General features: G+C 40.1%; 1 protein-coding gene across 1 annotated transcript in view; it reads right to left on the minus strand.

Moving 5' to 3' along the window:
• The window catches only part of LOC120424737 (innexin shaking-B), a 75,401-nt gene extending 62,810 nt beyond the window's left edge, over nt 1-12,591 (minus strand). The window contains exon 1 of the mRNA XM_052708121.1: nt 12,377-12,591. Within this exon, the coding sequence (XP_052564081.1) occupies nt 12,377-12,496 (120 nt within the window). The 5' untranslated portion in view covers nt 12,497-12,591. The remainder of the gene's footprint in view (nt 1-12,376) is intronic.
• Between the last annotated feature and the right edge of the window lie 6,932 nt (nt 12,592-19,523).

The raw sequence follows: 19,523 nt of genomic DNA on the forward strand, positions 1-19,523 counted from the left end.
AAAATAATTTCAAAGGGGATTTGAATAAACTTACTCGGCATAGATCTCGATTTTTGATCATCGGTGATTTTAATGCCAAACACCAATCTTGGAATAATTCGAAGGTAAATTCCAATGGTAAAATTCTATTCAGAGATTGCACTTCTGGTCTTTATTCGGTTTTATATCCGAATGGGCCAACTTCCTTGTCTTTTGTTAGAAATCCATCAACAATTGATTTGGTTTTGACAAATCAAAGTCAGTATTGTGGTTCTTTTGTGACTCATGCTGATTTTGATTCTGATCATCTTCCAGTAACTTTTTCACTTTCTCATGAAGCAGTTACCAGACTCAATAGTGCTGTGTTTAATTACCACAAAGCTAATTGGGACAGGTATCAGCATCATATTGAGAATAATTTAAATCATGATTTTGTTTTAGAAACCAAAGCTGATATTGATCCAGCCTTGGAATCTTTAACTAATGCAATTTTGGATGCTAGGAATAGTGCTATTCCTAAAGTCCAAGTCAAATTTGATTCTCCCATTATTGATGACGATCTTCAGCTTCTGATTCGTCTGAAAAATGTTCGCCGAAGACCGTATCAACGTTCTCGTGATCCTGCACTGAAGCGAATTCAAAAAGATTTGCAAAAGATTATTGACCACAGATTCACTCTCCTGCGAAATTAAAAGTTCGCAAGAGATGTCGAACAAATTAAACCTTATTCCAAACCTTTTTGGAAACTTTCAAAGGTTGTTAAGAAACCTCAAAAACCAATCCCTTCTTTAAAAGATGGTGATAATATCCTATTAACTAATGGGGAAAAAGCTCAAAAACTCGCTCAGCAGTTTGAGAGTGCTCATAATTTCAACTTAAATGTTTTGAGTCCTATTGAAGATCAAATTTCAATAGAATTTCATAATATTGCTGAACAAGAATTTTCATCAGATGGAGTTTTTAATACGGATCTGAATGAAATAAAATCTATTATCAAAAAATTTAAAAATATGAAAGCCCCTGGTGAGGATGGCATTTTTTAACATTTTAATTAAAAAATTACTAGAAGCAACTTTAAGTAGCCTGGTCAAAATTTTCAACAAATTTCAACAAACAGTAGTTGGAAAAATGCCAAAGTAGTTCCGATTTTGAAACCGGATAAAAATCCTGCTGAAGCCTCAAGCTATCGGCCCATAAGTTTGCTTTCATCTATTAGTAAATTATTCGAAAGAATAATTCTTAATAGAATGATGACGCACATTAATGAAAATTCAATTTTCGCTGATGAGCAGTTTGGATTTCGCCTTGGGCATTCAACTACTCATCAGCTGTTGAGAGTTTCAAATTTGATTCGAAGCAACAAATCTGAGGGCTATTCTACTGGCGCTGCTCTTCTAGACATAGAAAAAGCATTTGACAGTGCTTGGCATAAAGGTTCGATTGCGAAATTGAAAAGATTTAATTTTCCGATTTATATCGTGAAAATTATCCAAAATTATTTGACGGATCCTACTCTGCAGGTATGTTATCAGAATAGCAAATCTGATCAACTACCTGTACGTGCTGGCGTCCCTCAAGGAAGCATTTTGGGTCCAATTTTATACAATATTTTTACTTCTGACTTGCCTGATTTGCCCCCAGGATGTCAGAAATCACTTTTTGCTGATGATACAAGCATCTCCGCCAAAGGTAGAAGCCTTCGTGTCATCACAAGAAGATTACAAAAAAGCTTGGATATTTTCAATTCTTATTTAAAAGAATGGAAAATTACTCCAAATGCTTCAAAAACTCAACTTATTATTTTCCCTCACAAACCAAGGGCTGATTTTCTTAAACCAAAAAGTCATCACATTATAAAGATGAATGAGGTAAATTTAAAGTGGGAGGATCAAGAGAAATATCTTGGACTTGCTTTTGACAAAAACCTTACTTACAAGGATCACATTGAAAGTATCCAGGTTAAATGCGATAAGGATTACCAGGATACCAAAATTTTCGTAATTTAAAGGCGGAACTTTTGGTACCGTAACATGTATAGGTCATCGCTGAAATTTTAAAGTTATCGCAATTTTAGTGAAGAAAGTCGATTTTTTCCCGTTTTCGTCATTTTCCCATTTTTGCGCGTGGCGCGTCGAAAAATCCAGTTTTTATTTTCAAAAAATCGTATCTCGAAAACATAACTTCATCATTTTTTGATATGTTATGTGAAATTTTCCGAGGAATCCGATAAAAATATTTTCAGACATAGGCTCTTTGGTCCCGAGACCTTCAAAACAGCATTTTATGTTTTCATTCAACCTTTTCAAATGTTAAGCTAAATTTTTGAACTTCTTACTATTTTTCCCAAATAGCCAAACTAATCACCTTTCTTTTGCGTCTAGGACAGCTAAAATCGGATGAAATGGCGCGGAGATATGATTTTATGAAAAAAGTGGTTTTTGCGAAAATCAACTAAAATTGCCATTTTTCGAACCACCCTAACACGGCGTAGGTCACCCTAATGTCCAATCCAAAAATACGGATCTAATTATATCGGCCAAGGAACCCCCAGAAAAATTTTGAGCCCGATCGGAGAACTTTTTTTTCGAATCATGCTGTTTTCGTGGGGAATTGCTGAATATATAAATGTTTTTTTTATCTTTTAAAAATGTTGAACATGATGCATACAATTTTTTTTCTTGAATATTTTATAATATTATATTTTATATTAATTTTAATTAAAATACCTCTACAAAACCAATGCACTATGGTACATTGGGTGGCCAAGTTTCATAAAAGTTACCTTCTCCAAATATTTTTTGGTATTTTTTTCTCGAAAGTAAACATTCTAACTAAGAAAAATCCAAATTTTCAAAGCTCTAAGTTTGTTCATTACGGAGATACGCAAGCTGAAAGTCAAAAAATGGAGTAAAAAACTAGCGTTTTTCGTAAAAAAGCCTGATTGTTTAATTTTAACATAGCTCAGCCATTTTGAATATTTTATTAGGACAATTATACATCGTTGGAAAGGTAATGAGATAAGCTCTTTGAAACTATTAATAGATAAAATGTTGTTTCCAAACCAAAAACTGAAGTTTTCATCGAATAACTGAAGCATTTTTTTGACAAAACTTATTTTTTTGTGTTTGTTAATCGAGTACTTTTTTGCTAACCGATGCTAAACATGAAACTAAGATCACTTGAAAGATTGGATCATAATCTAACATTGCTGAAATTTCCAACATGCGATTTTTTGCGTTTTCGGAGATATGCCATTTTGAACATTTACGTTTTTTCAAAATTTGCTGCAATCTACTTATGCGCCCGTTTATTTCACTTGCTTTGCTACCTACTTCGTGGGCATCGTCGCTTTAAAAATCAAGAAGTTCGAAATGACTTTATTGGAATTTTCTGCTGCCTACATTTAAAATTGAGTACCATAGTCAAAATAAGGTATTCGTAACGAAGTTTCTCCAGCGAAACTGGAGAATCTCAGTTTGATACCGAAAAAAGTATTCAGCAAAATATTGACTTAGCATGATGAATTTCTGCGATCAATCCATGAAACTGATCCACATTTAAGTTCTATGTTGGTTACTACAAAACATCATAAAAAGTACCTTTAACATATCCTGAAGCCGTCAGAAACTCGCAAAAAGAAACACACAGCAGTAAATAATAAATGTTTGACTAAAAATGAATTTATTACGCTTAACAAAATTTTGTTGGAGGATGGGATGGAAGGGGGGGGGGGTGAAAGAAAGAGGAGGGAGGGGTTGTGTCCTTAAAGTGGGGATGTATTAGCTTATCCAGAATTTAATAATATAAACTTGCAATACAATATATACGTAATTCTGTTACACTTGCAAATGTATGAAAAGACTATTTTTTTTTTTTTTTTCAAAAAAATATTTTTATTAGGTCCTTTTCGGTACTGGGACCTGGTTAGGACCGAGTCGGCTTTTGTAATTACATTTGGCTTAATAATTACAGAGGATCTTGTGTGTAAATGTTAGTGGGAGGGGAGCCGATTACCCGCGGCCTACTCGGGGTTAGTAGGGAAGGGATTGATGTTAAATATGAAAAGACTATTAATAACACTACTCGACAAAACAAAACTTGTGTCATGCGCAGCACGATATCTCATCGGTTCCTCAGAGAAGCAGCATCAGTGCATATGGTAGACTACTATATGAATGTGTAAGGATGTCCATGGTCATCCAAAGACTCCCTGGAGTTAAGATTTACAAGTCTACCGCCGTAACAAGCAAGAGGTCGTCGGATTTTGACCCCGGATCATGTGCCTATAGCATCAGTGCATATGGTAGACTACTATATGAATGTGTTGGAATGTCCATGGTCATCCGAGGACTCCCTGGAGTTAAGATCTACGAGTCTACCACCGTAACAAGCAAGAGGTCGTCGGATTTTGACCCCGGATCATGTGCGTATAGCATCAGTGCATATGGTAGACTACTATATGAATATGTTAGGATGTCCATGGTTATCCGAGGACTCCCTGGAGTTAAGATCTACGAGTCTACCGCCGTAACAAGCAAGAGGTCGTCGGATTTTGACCCCGGATCATGTGCGTATAGCATCAGTGCATATGGTAGACTACTATATAAATGTGTTGGGATGTCCAGGGTCACTCAAGGACTCCCTGGAATTAAGATCTACGAGTTTACCACCGTAACAAGTAACAGGTCGTCGGATTTTGATGCCGGATCATTTGCGTATAGCATCAGTGCATATGGTAGACTACTATATGAATGTGTTGGAATGTCCATGGTCATCCGAGGACTCCCTGGAGTTAAGATCTACGAGTCTACCACCGTAACAAGCAAGAGGTCGTCGGATTTTGACCCCGGATCATGTGCGTATAGCATCAGTGCATATGGTAGACTACTATATGAATATGTTAGGATGTCCATGGTTATCCGAGGACTCCCTGGAGTTAAGATCTACGAGTCTACCGCCGTAACAAGCAAGAGGTCGTCGGATTTTGACCCCGGATCATGTGCCTATAGCATCAGTGCATATGGTAGACTACTATATGAATGTGTTGGAATGTCCATGGTCATCCGAGGACTTCCTGGAGTTAAGATCTACAAGTCTACCGCCGTAACAAGCAAGAGGTCATCGGATTTTGACCCCGGATCGTGTGCGTATAGCATCAGTGCATATGGTAGACTACTATATGAATGTGTTGGGATGTCCATGGTCATCCGAGGACTCCTTGGAGTTAAGATCTACGAGTCTACCGCCGTAACAAGCAAGAGGTCGTCGGAATTTGACCCCGGATCATGTGCCTATAGCATCAGTGCATATGGTAGACTACTATATGAATGTGTAAGGATGTCCATGGTTATCCGAGGACTCCCTGGAGTTAAGATCTACGAGTCTACCGCCGTAACAAGCAAGAGGTCGTCGGATTTTGACCCCGGATCATGTGCGTATAGCATCAGTGCATATGGTAGACTACTATATAAATGTGTTGGGATGTCCAGGGTCACTCAAGGACTCCCTGGAATTAAGATCTACGAGTTTACCACCGTAACAAGTAACAGGTCGTCGGATTTTGATGCCGGATCATTTGCGTATAGCATCAGTGCATATGGTAGACTACTATATGAATGTGTTGGGATGTTCATGGTCATCCAAAGACTCCCTGGAGTTAAGATCTACAATCGAAGTAAAGTTATCGAAATATTTAAATTTGAACGATGAACAAAAATCCTTTAGCCAAATGGCGACCTCTTGTTTGTTACGTCGGTAGACTCATAGATCTTAACTGGACATCCCATTACATTCATATAGTAGTCTACCATATGCACTGATGCTATACACACAAGATCCTGGGTCAAAATCCGACGACCTCTTGCTTGTTACGGCGGTAGACTCGTAGATCTTAACTCCAGGGAGTCTTTGGATGACCATGGACATCCTTACATATTCATATTGTAGTCTACCATATGCACTGATGCTATAGGCACATGATCCGGGGTCAAAATCCGACGATCTCTTGCTTGTTACGGTGGTAGACTCGTAGATCTTAACTTCAGGGAGTCTTTGGATGACCATGGACATCCTTACACATTCATATAGTAGTCTACCATATGCACTGATGCTATAGGCACATGATCCGGGGTCAAAATCCAACGACCTCTTGCTTGTTACGGCGGTAGACTCGGAGATCTTATCTCCAGGGAGTCCTCGGATGACCATGGACATCCCAACACATTCATATAGTAGTCTACCATATGCACTGATGCTATACGCACATGATCCGGGGTCAAAATCCGACGACCTCTTGCTTGTTACGGCGGTAGACTCGTAGATCTTAACTCCAGGAAGTCCTCGGACGACCTCTTGCTTGTTACGGCGGTAGACTCGTAGATCTTAACTCCAAGGAGTCCTCGGATGACCATGGACATCCCAACACATTCATATAGTAGTCTACCATATGCACTGATGCTATACGCACATGATCCGGGGTCAAAATCCGACGACCTCTTGCTTGTTACGGCGGTAGACTCGTAGATCTTAACTCCAGGAAGTCCTCGGACGACCTCTTGCTTGTTACGGTGGTAGACTCGTAGATCTTAACTCCAGGGAGTCCTCGGATAACCATGGACATCCTTACACATTCATATAGTAGTCTACCATATGCACTGATGCTATAGGCACATGATCCGGGGTCAAATTCCGACGACCTCTTGCTTGTTACGGCGGTAGACTCGTAGATCTTAACTCAAAGGAGTCCTCGGATGACCATGGACATCCCAACACATTCATATAGTAGTCTACCATATGCACTGATGCTATACGCACATGATCCGGGGTCAAAATCCGACGACCTCTTGCTTGTTACGGTCGTAGACTCGTAGATCTTAACTCCAGGGAGTCCTCGGATAACCATGGACATCCTTACACATTCATATAGTAGTCTACCATATGCACTGATGCTATACGCACATGATCCGGGGTCAAAATCCGACGACCTCTTGCTTGTTACGGTGGTAGACTCGTAGATCTTAACTCCAGGGAGTCCTCGGATAACCATGGACATCCTTACACATTCATATAGTAGTCTACCATATGCACTGATGCTATACGCACATGATCCGGGGTCAAAATCCGACGACCTCTTGCTTGTTACGGTGGTAGACTCGTAGATCTTAACTCCAGGAAGTCCTCGGACGACCTCTTGCTTGTTACGGCGGTAGACTCGTAGATCTTAACTCCAAGGAGTCCTCGGATGACCATGGACATCCCAACACATTCATATAGTGGTCTACCATATGCACTGATGCTATACGCACATGATCCGGGGTCAAAATCCGACGACCTCTTGCTTGTTACGGCGGTAGACTTGTAAATCTTAACTCCAAGGAGTCCTCGGATGACCATGGACATCCCAACACATTCATATAGTAGTCTACCATATGCACTGATGCTATAGGCACATGATCCGGGGTCAAATTCCGACGACCTCTTGCTTGTTACGGTGGTAGACTCGTAGATCTTAACTCCAGGGAGTCCTCGGATAACCATGGACATCCTTACACATTCATATAGTAGTCTACCATATGCACTGATGCTATAGGCACATGATCCGGGGTCAAATTCCGACGACCTCTTGCTTGTTACGGTGGTAGACTCGTAGATCTTAACTCCAGGAAGTCCTCGGACGACCTCTTGCTTGTTACGGCGGTAGACTCGTAGATCTTAACTCCAAGGAGTCCTCGGATGACCATGGACATCCCAACACATTCATATAGTGGTCTACCATATGCACTGATGCTATACGCACATGATCCGGGGTCAAAATCCGACGACCTCTTGCTTGTTACGGCGGTAGACTTGTAAATCTTAACTCCAAGGAGTCCTCGGATGACCATGGACATCCCAACACATTCATATAGTAGTCTACCATATGCACTGATGCTATACGCACATGATCCGGGGTCAAAATCCGACGACCTCTTGCTTGTTACGGCGGTAGACTCGTAGATCTTAACTCCAGGAAGTCCTCGGACGACCTCTTGCTTGTTACGGCGGTAGACTCGTAGATCTTAACTCCAAGGAGTCCTCGGATGACCATGGACATCCCAACACATTCATATAGTAGTCTACCATATGCACTGATGCTATACGCACATGATCCGGGGTCAAAATCCGACGACCTCTTGCTTGTTACGGCGGTAGACTTGTAAATCTTAACTCCAGGGAGTCCTCGGATGACCATGGACATCCTAACACATTCATATAGTAGTCTACCATATGCACTGATGCTATACGCACATGATCCGGGGTCAAAATCCGACGACCTCTTGCTTGTTACGGCGGTAGACTCGTAGATCTTAACTCCAGGCAGTCTTTGGATGACCATGGACATCCCGAAGTACCCATAGACCTTTGAGATACATAAAATTTTAGTAAACAAATAAACTTGAAAAAAAAATGTTTGTCAAATATTTTAATTTTAAACTATTAATATTTATTTTTATAATAGTACAAAAAGTGCTAGCTGTGGACCCCCCGAACTTAACAACTTTTTTTTATACATTTGTATTGGTTGTTTCCGTTGTGCTAAAAGGAAATGGCTATGCACCAGGCGCTTCCATATTCTTGTAGATGGCTCATATAATTGGGAGGAAACGCATGGTTTTTTTTTTAAATTGTTCGATTTTTTATGTTAAAAAATTTACCACATTCTCATCAGTCTCCATGGACATAAAATCAAATTCTGTCGATTGCATCGGATTCGGGGAAGCCTTTTCTCTGAGGAACCGATGAGATATCGTGCAGCGCATGACACAAGTTTTGTTTTGTCGAGTAGTGTAATAAAAAATCAACTATTGAAAAACATGAAAAGTCATAAAAATGGACGTATATCATTTCAATACCATACAATTACCCAAATTTGTATGAAAAAACATTTAAAAAGCAAAAAAATGATTTGGCCGCCTGTTTGTATGGAGATGGCCCATAGTGCAATGTAGGGTATTCCCTAATTTATAAAGATCATTAAATGACTTTTTTAGACTGAAATAAAATAGTTGGCTTTAATTTGGAGTAGATTTTCGTTTTAAGGTATGTAAGTAAGTAACAATATGTCAAAATTCGACATTTTCTTGAAATTTGCCCAATAACAAAACAATACCAACATTTGGTATAATACTACATATTGGTATTAACTTACACTTTCGACATTTATTCAAGGGCTCGCGAAAACCAAAATTTGGTATTGATACCATTGAATGGTATTATTTTGCATTTCCCTTGTTATTTACCCATGCTCGGGAACCGTGATTACCCGCGAGTTTGCTCCGCATGCCGAAGGCCGGCCGTGGCCGTGGCAGTTCGAGTGCGGCCTCGAAAAACCCGCGAAATTCGTCTACCGGCCGAGTGCAAAAAGGTAAACAAAACAACGCCGCCACGTCGGCCGCCATGGGTTCAATCCGGAGCTAAACAGCAAAGCAATCCACTTTAACGACCCCCGAGTCTTTTGTGGTCTCTGTTGCAAGTTTCTGCTCAATCCTTAGCTATTACACGCTAATTACCGTGTCCAGGATCGAAGCCCTATAAGAAACAGACTCCGCTCAAGTACGTCCGGCAATCTGTCGACCGGTGGCGCATCAACAATCCCACCAGTTACAAGTTCGCGAAACTGAGTGACGATGTACGTGCACGCAAAAAAGGTAGTACGACAAAAAAGTTGATTCTCCGAAGGAACGGCGACCACCTCCAATTTTTGTTTTAGATACGTTGGCGGACGATGTTGACGAGTTGCTGGAGACCTCCAATATAATCTGAAAATTTGCAAATCGAAAGTACAAGTGATTACTTTCAATAAAAAAAATACGACCTGGTGGTAGAGAACTGAAGCGTAGCAACTTCAAGTTCTACATATTCGATCCAGTTGAGAAGACCGCTGTTAAGGGTGACGATTCTCGAGATTTTCAATTTCCCGGGAATCGAGAGTTGAATTTAGCCAGCTCTCGGGAATTCCCGGGACCCGCGAGTTTTATGACAATGCCAATAGTGCCAAAATTTAAAATGAAAAGTAACAAATTTCTTTCTTTTGAATAAAATCAGTTAACTTAAGTAGCCTTAACCAATTTGAGGGGGTAAGGCGATTGTCTACGATCCATACAAAAAAGTTTTTTTTGTATGGATAATTGTCCACGAAGGGGGGGGGGGGGGTAACAGATTTCCAAAAAAGTGTCCACGTCCACTTGGCTTATGGATGGTCCTATTATTTTGAGGAACTATATAAAACCTTTTGATTTCTTTCTGAATCTGCAAATACAAAATCGTTTCATGAGCTTTTTAAGACACAAAATTGTACTTTAAAATATTTACGAATCTAAATTCGCACTTAGTGATTTTTCAAAAGTTTCACAAACTTGTTATTAGATTTTTGTAAAAAAAATAACTAATATAGCTAATATATAATTTCCCAGTATCGAGAATTTCGCAATATGATAAACAACGGCTCAAAACAACAAATTAAATTGTTTTTTTGTAATTTTTTAGGTCAAACGTAAATATTCATTGAAGAAATATTTACAGTTATCAGGAAAATACAAGAATGGGAATTGATCTTAACTTTAAAATCTTTTCCCTTTTAGAAATAATAATAAAAAAAATATTTGAAAATAAAACATTTGATTTCATTTCTGGGGTGTAACTGCTAAATATTTTTAAGGTAAATTTTGGGGTCAATTTTTTTAACGCTTCTCTCAATTATAGTTTTTGGAATTTTTGACAAGTTAAAATTTACACTTTCTGAATAAGAAGATTAGAAAAGCATTGGTTTATTCGAACTTGAACATTGAACATTCAATGTTCAAAACAATTTTGAATTTTTCAAATGTTTTTTCCTGATTAGTTCATATAACTTTGACCTAAAGGGACACCTCTCGGGTGCCGAAATATCGTCACGGGAGATAAAAGTGCTCTCGTGCAAGACAACAGTCACATGTACGCATACTCTGTACCTGTTGTCCTCGACTGCGGCACCGTCAAAATCCAAGACTTGCGACGGACTAAGGCGTTGGACGGTTTTTGGGTAAACTGGCAGTTTTACTCCAAAAACCCGATGGACGTAGCGCAATGCCACCGTTGCCAGTAATTAGGCCACGGCTCGCGGAACTGCAACATCCCGCCCGCTGCGTGAAGTGCGGTGAAACACACCTCTCGGAGAAGTGTGCACTGCCATGCAAGGTGGTCTTGGGAGACAAGGCAGAGCAAACCAAGGCGCGCATTAAGTGCGCTAACTGTGATGGGCCCAGCAAGAAGTAACCTGGGAAGATCTCTTCATCTTGCCGGAGTTTTTTTTTTTTCGCGGGGAGATGATGACGCAGTTTCGGACCTGCCATAACAAGGCGGAGCAATTTCTGGCCCTCGGGGAGCGGATGATTAAGAACATCTACAACAGATTAAAAAAAAAAACTGTGATCTAATTTAAGCTTTTTCTATTTCTATCCCCTTTCCTTTGCAATTTTAGTAAGTTTTTTTATAATTTTCTTACTCTTGTTAATTTCTTAGTTATAAATAAAAATCAAATCAAATTATTCGCTCTACAGCATTGCCTTGGCGATCTCGATTGCGAGATTCCTACTCGAAACTAGGTGTTCGAAGGCTGGATTGTTGAGGCAATCGCAAACTTCTTTTTACACCTTAGCTTCCATCCACCCCGGGATTCGAACTGACGACCTTTGGATTGTTAGTCCAATTGCCTACCAGCGACTCCACCGAGGCAGGACCCAGGGAGACGACTCCAACACCTGGACTGAGCTAACGACCTAACCTTTTTTTAGGTTAGTCCGGGGTCAACATTTACTTCCCTGTCCGACGGAAGGCGTGATCAGACAAATCTCGTCTCGAAAAATGCCACCGGGACCGTCTGGGATCGAACCCAGGTCGACTAGGTGAGAGGCAATCACGCTTACCCCTACACCACGGTCCCGGCTATAAACAATAATCGTTCTAAAATGGATTGAGATTTAACACACATCTGAAAGGAGCTCCAAAACTCTGTTATGTACTGCAAATGAACTTATTGTAACATGATTATTCACTAATAAAACCTCATTGAACATTTAAATTGAAAGTGTACATTTTTTTGCAAATAAAAATCATGTCAGGCTCTAAATTGGATTTGAATTTAACGCAATGATGATTTTGGTGAAATATTAAGATATAAGTTTTGTATTATTTGGTCGTGAGGGTTGAGATTCGATGTGAAAATTAAATTAACAGTGTGATTTTATTATATATTAACAAAATGTGCTTAAATTATAATCACTAGTGATGTGAAAGTGGCAAATGTGATGAATGGTGAATATTAAAATGAAAACATCGTTTTGAGATGATTTTTTTGTTTATTTTGAGCAATGTAACTTACTTGAAAAAATAATGTGAACGCTACCCATTGGTAATACTTTGTATGCCGAATTGTCAATGCACCGCTTCTCTGTGAGTTGTCCACTCCTGGAAATGGCACTTCTTGTCCTTGTTTTTTCATGAACGCATCTACTACCGTGTATGTTGAATGAATCCAACAGTATGTGTTTAACACGTCCTCTGGGATGTCACTGAAAAATTAAATCAAGGGAAACACAATTAATTTATTTTTTGTGATAAAGTGGCTCTTGCATTCTTCGAATGTTGTATGTAGGGGAGAGTGGGGAGACTTGATCCCCAGCCTGTATCTTTTCATCATGTGGGTAAAAAATTAGCTTTGTTCTAGAAAGTTACGCAAATTTGACTCAAACTAATTTTAGAAAACAAAGAAAAAATTCAAAAAAAAATGGATTGGATTAAAAAACCTCCACGAGATCAGTTTTCTTTGTTTTTTTTGTGTATTGAAAACATTTTAAATTCATTTATTTTTATTTTTTAAATATGAATTGTTTTGTAAACTTAAAAATTACGAAACCCTTACGCATTTGAAGTTAAATTCATCGTCATACTATATTTACAATCATTTTTTTTGGAACCAAATGGTGGCAGTGCGTGGCCGAATGGTTACGCTGTCCGCTTTGTAAGCGAATGATTCTGGGTTCGATTCCCATCTGCTCCAACCTTCCATCGGATGAGGAAGTAAAATGTCGGTCCCGGCCTTGGTTGTTAAGCCGTTAAGTCATTCCAGGTGTAGGAGTCGTCTCCATGCCATAAGTACAAACAACACACCAAACCAAGCCTACTCCGGTGGAATCGCTGGCGGCGGTTGGACTCGCAATCCAAAGGTCGTCAGTTCAAACACTGGGGTGGAAGGTTCCTTGGAGTAAAAAGAGGTTTGGGTGCTCTCCCCATTCAAGCCTTCGGACTCCTAGGTTCGAGCAGAAACTTGCAAAAGAGACCACAAAAGACCCGGGGGTCGTTAATGTGGATGGTTTGTTTTTTTGTTTTTTTTTTTTTGGTTTGGTTTTTCGTACATGGATTCCTTTAATATAGTTGTGGATGACTCACTGCAGTTTGAACCATTTTTCAAATGTTTTGTAAACAAAAATTACCAGCTTTATACTTTATTTCCAGAATTCAAATATTAGAATTTAAAGCAGTGCTAACCGGCTTTTGACTTGTTCGGATCGTTCTCTTTGCACGTGTTCTCATTACACTCAAACCCCGATGGTTTGACACCAACTGTTGTTAAACGAACGGGATCACTTTTTAGTTTGACACCCCTTTTACACGGAGTTCACACACACTACCAAACGTTTTTTTATAGCGTTCGTGAGCGCCGCGAATAAAATGATAGTTCGTCTCTTTTTAGCAGGGCTGCGGAGTCGGGTCATATTTCAAACGACTCCGACTCCGACTCCGACTCCGGCTTTCTCAGATTAGCCGACTCCGACTCCGACTCCGGCTCCGGCTTTCAACAAATGGTTGGCTCCGACTCTGACTCCGACTCCGACTCCGGCCTACCAACTCTAGCCGACTCCGACTCCGACTCCGACTCCAGCTTTCAACAAATGGTTGGCTCCGACTCCGACTCCGACTCCACATATTTTTAAATGTTTCAAAAGTTAGTTAACTATTATTAGTTAATTATTTTTGAAACATTGATAAATAGGATTATTTGAATACTCTCTAAGCGTCATGTTTTTCTCAAGAAAAATAAGTTAAGTAAAAGTAAAGTAAAGTAAATAAACGGAAAAAAAGTTTCTAGGTTACAAGTTTTATACGTTATGGAAACAGAAATCAAAAAATATCTTCAGTTTTAGAGGCATTTTGAGAAGAACAGTTATGTAAGTTAATTTGGATTTATTTGCTTAACCTCAAATTTGAAAATATTTTTTTCAAGGTAATAAATTTAAATATTAAATTATTATTTTTGAAAGAATAACTAAAAGAAACCTGGCCTTAATGATCTATTGAACATTAAAATTCAATTTGCTCACTTTCAGGCTGACATTTGTAAGAAGCACAGTGACAGGCACCTTGTTTTTAAAATGACAATTTTAAACGAAACATTTTTTTTTGTTTTTTTAAGACGTACATGGACATCACGGCTGAAGGAGATTATTATTGCAAATCAATGTATCTAAACAATTTCTTCGTGAAAAGTACGCTTAACATGTCCTTTTCAAATATCTGTGACATGGAAAATATTTTACCCTGGAAATTTTTAATTTATTTAAATTTTAAAATGTTATATACTTTAAAAAGGAGGCGCACGATACTTCGTGAATCTTCACCTAAAACGAAGTTTTATGAATGATCTTGCGCCTCCATCGAAATATATGAAAAAACTTAAAATATAATAAAAAACAAATATCCACAAGTAAAATATTTTCTAGGTCACAAATATTTAATTTTTTAAGGTACATTGTTATGCAATGATTATCACCTTTCGTCATATTGGCGTGGGACATACAGTATGAGAAAATTCGTACCAGTTGATAATATTTTGATTTTGTTTTTTGTATAATATTTGAAAAATAAATTAAAATCCTACATTTTGTTCTATAAATTTTTTTTTTAGTTCATTTTTCTCTGAATTCTTGAGATTTGGTTTTTTTTTGCAACGATATCAAAATAGTTTTGATTTTAGTTAAACTATTTTGATATCGTTGCAAAAAAAAAACCAATCAATGATTAATTCAAAATTTGTTGCAACTTCTTTTGATATTTTTTGTTAGTTTCAATTATTCAAATGCAACATATTGATTTTCTTGTACTTAGTGATAAACAAAATGCGCATGTTGAGTTCCAAGTAAGAGATTGTTATTATCGTTTATTATTTGTTACAAAAGTTAAACTGTCAGTGACTCTTTTTCGATTTGCAAAAACAGTGATTACTATTTTTAATCTTTTTATGTACCTCGTACCAAGACATATGCTATCGGGGTAAAAGATGATTGTGTGTGTACTTTTTTTTAGAAATATCTGGATGAAATTTGGTGAAATTTGAATTGAAAGGGCACATAAATATAGGCAAAAGGAAGCATTCAAGAATCAATTAGATATGTCTGACTACATAACCAATATTTTTTTAAATTATTTTTTAAATTATGATACTACATACTTGGGTAAGAGGTTATCATTTAGTGATTATAGTGTAATAAAACAATTAGACCTTTTCAATCACAATAAAAAGCTTCAAAAACACAATGGCATCTGATAAATCAATAAAAATATAAGATGTTTTGAAAATTAGCCTGTTCTATAGGAAATACTGAACAATAAAAAAAACATATTTTTTGTTGAATTTAAGATAACTCCGGCTCCGACTCCGACTCCGGGTTATCAGAAATCCTCGGCTCCGACTCCGACTCCGACTCCAGCTCTAAAAATTTAGCCGACTTCGGCTCCGACTCCGACTCCAGCTGTTAGAGTTTTGACGACTCCGACTCCGACTCCGACTCCAGGTCCCCAAAAAGACCCGACTCCACCGACTCCGGCTCCGACTCCGACTCCGACTCCACAGCCCTGCTTTTTAGTTTGACAGTTCGTCACTTTTAAGTTTGACTTTAACCAACCAACAGGGTACAAACTAATAAAGTGGCAAACGAAAAAGTGACCAACCACCGGGGGTTGAGTGTATAATGTCTACAATATGAAAACAAAAGAACCTCCTCAGTTTACAAAACTGAAATCTGCTTCACTAAAGGGCTTACTTACTTACTTTTACTGCTCAGACAACCCCCGGGTCATGAGCTGTCTCCAGATGCGCTGCCACTGAACTCGGTCTTGGGCTGCTACTCTCCAATTCCAACTCGGAACTCCCACACTTCGAAGATCTTCCTCCACTTGGTCTAACCACCTTGCACGTTGCGCCCCCCTCCGCCGCGTTCCAGACGGCTCCGAATTGAACACCAACTTCACCGGATTGATAGTCTGGTTCGGTTGGCGCGCATCCAACGCGTCCGGCATTCTCGCGACGTGTCCGGCCCACCTGATCCGGCCAGCCTTGGCGACTTTCCGAATGTTTGGCTTGCCGTAGAGTTGCGCCAGCTCGTGGTTCATCCTTCTCCGCCACACAGTGTTCTCACGCACGCCGCCAAAGATCGTCCTAAGCACTCGCCGTTCGAAAACTTCAAGTGCTTGCAGGTCCTCCTCGAGCATCGTCCACGTCTCGTGCCCGTAGAGAACGACCGGTCTTATCAGCGTTTCGTACATGGTGCACTTTGTACGCCGGGAAAGATGACCAGACCGTAGGGTCTTGTGGAGTCCATAGTAGGCACGACTACCGGTGATGATGCGCCTCCGAATTTCTCTAAAGGGCTAAAGGGCTGGAAACGGGAATATCCCAAGTCAGCAATTGGACCATTTGCTGTTTGCTTCAGGAAACAAGACTCCCCGATAAACCTGATAACCGTAGCTGATACCATCAACCGGTATAATTCCTCGGTAGAAAGAATCAGCAAAGAAAATGAACACAACGTGAAAGTATTCCTAACCGATCGAGAAGAAGCGAACCATCTCCCACAAAATCTGACATTTACACCGTCCAATTGTGTGTATGTGCCGTTTCGTTATGTGGAGATTGATGGAATCGTCAACGAACCAGATCTTAACCCGACTGAGCTCATCAATCACAGAGTTGGAAAATTCAGAAACCCCCGCATGGAAAGTGTGTGTAGGGTATGGTCAAAGAGTATTGAAAATAGAGCGCGGACTTAGATCAAATTTCCATTAAATTCATGGTACCAACCATAGATTATTAATTACCTAGATGTCTCACTTCATGATTTTTGACATAGGACTATGTCTCTACTTACTATATTGGGGGGCCAGTTCAGAAATTCGATCCAAAGCGTCACAAGCGTGCGAAAAAATTTGACATATTTCAAACGCTTATATCTTTTCCCCCAATCGATTAATCCAGAAGATTCAATCACCAGTCGAAAGGGGAAGACTTAAGCTATCGTTTTATTACATAATAACTTTGATCAAACATAGTTTAAGCGCTTAAAACATGCAATCAAAATGAGTCATTTTTCAGTTCAAATCGGGCAGATGACCAATCAGAGCGAGCGTATGCATTCGAGGCCGCGCCCCTTTTGTGCCGTTCTCCGGCTGTGCCGCTATTTAAGCAGAAAATTTCGCAAAAGCAAGTCACTTTGGAACGAGCACTCGAACTGTGCACGTCGGGCCGGCGCGGATCAGCAGCAGCAGCAGCCAATAGAAGAAGCGGACCAGCAACCAGAACGAAGAACCACCAGCAGCAGAAGGAGGAAATTCGAGCGAAGCGGACCGATGGAAGTCGCTATGATGCGGCGGCGCTCATGAAAAATGGCCATTTCGACAGTGGTGGCCAAAACCTGGAGTGGCCGGTGCCCTCGAAGCAGGTTCCCCCGGAGCCCGGGGGAACATTTACAGAACCATACGAGTTGTGGCAATATCGGTATCAAAATTCATGGTTTTTGATACTGAACATAAAAATGGCCATTTCGACAGTAGTGGCCACAACCTGGAGTGGCCGGTGATCTCAAAGCAGGTTCCCCCGGGGCCCGGAGGGCCTTTTACAGAACCATACGAGTTTTGGTAATATGGGTGCCAAAATTCACGGTTTTTGATACTGAACATGATAATGGCAATTTCGACAGTGGTGGCCAAAACCTGGAGTGGCCGCTGCCCTCAAAGAAGGTTCCCCCGGGGCCTGGGGGACATTTACAGAACCATACGACATGTTGCAATATGGGTATCAAAATTCATGGTTTTTGATACTAAACATAATAATGGCCATTTCGTCAGCAGTGGCCACAACCTGGAGTGGCCAGTGATCACAAAGCAGGTTCCCCCGGGGCCCGGGGGAACTTTTACAGAACCATACGAGTTTTGGCAATATGGGTATCAAAATTCATGGTTTTTGATACTGAGCATAAAAATGGCAATTTCGACAGTGGTGGCCAAAACCTGGAGTGGCCAGTGATCACAAAGCAGGTTCCCCCGGGGCCCGGAGGGCCTTTTACTAAACCATACGAGTTGTGGCAATATGGGTATCAAAATTCATGGTTTTTGATACTGAACATGAAAATTGACATTTCGACAGTGGTGGCCATAACCTGGAGTGGCCGGTGCCCTCAAAGCAGGTTCCCCGGAGGGCCTTTTACAGAACCATACGAGTTGTGGAAATATGGGTATCAAAATTCATGGTTTTTGATACTGAACATAATAATGGCCATTTCGTCAGCAGTTGCCACAACCTGGAGTGGCCAGTGATCTCAAAGTAGGTTCCCCCGGGGCCCGGAGGGCCTTTTACAGAACCATACGAGTTTTGGCAATATAGGTATCAAAATTCATGCTTTTTAATACTGAACATAATAATGGCCATTTCGACCCTAGTGGCCACAACCTGGAGTGGCCGGTGCCCTCAAAGCAGGTTCCCCTTGGGCCTGGGGTAACATTAACCGAAACATACGAGTTGTGGCAATATGGGTATCAAAATTCATAGTTTTGATATTGAACCTGCAAATGGCCATTTCGACAGTAGTGGCCACAACCTGGAGTTGCCGGTGCCCTCATGGAAGGTTCACCTTGGGGGAACATTTATGACAATTTTGCCGACAAATCTATGAAACAAAATAAAATAATCTTATTCCAGATTTCACTAGCAATCCAAAACTCAAATTGTTTGGTCCTATGTCTTTCGGTTATGTCTCTGACATACCATCTTGAACTTTTTCATACATCCAGTTGGCGACACCCCTTTAGCGCTCCGAGCGCCACCACAGTCAAGTTACAGGTACTAATTTGGGTAAACAAATCATAGTACTCTGTGCACTTGCCGATTGTTTTGTTTTTGAAAAAAGTGTCACCCATTTTGGTTCAACACGCGCTTGAACAATCTGTTTTTTTTTATAATTCATCCCCGAAATCGTGAAAAATGTTCGGCCTGCAGGGCAAGTGGCAAATTCAGTAGTAGTAAAGACTCTGGCCATAATAAAGGAACCGATAAGGGTCATCTCTTCAAGCCGATCGCGACACCACTGGGGGGAAATCTACAAATTTGCGTCAATCCCCGGCCAGAGGCAGAGGGTGGTAGAGACAAAACCGGCGGTGGAGCGGGGCTTAGGAGAAGGAACGTTTTGCTCTAGGCAATG

This window comes from Culex pipiens, chromosome 1 (genome assembly GCF_016801865.2).
Source record: "Culex pipiens pallens isolate TS chromosome 1, TS_CPP_V2, whole genome shotgun sequence".
Classification (NCBI taxonomy): Eukaryota; Metazoa; Arthropoda; class Insecta; order Diptera; family Culicidae; genus Culex; species Culex pipiens.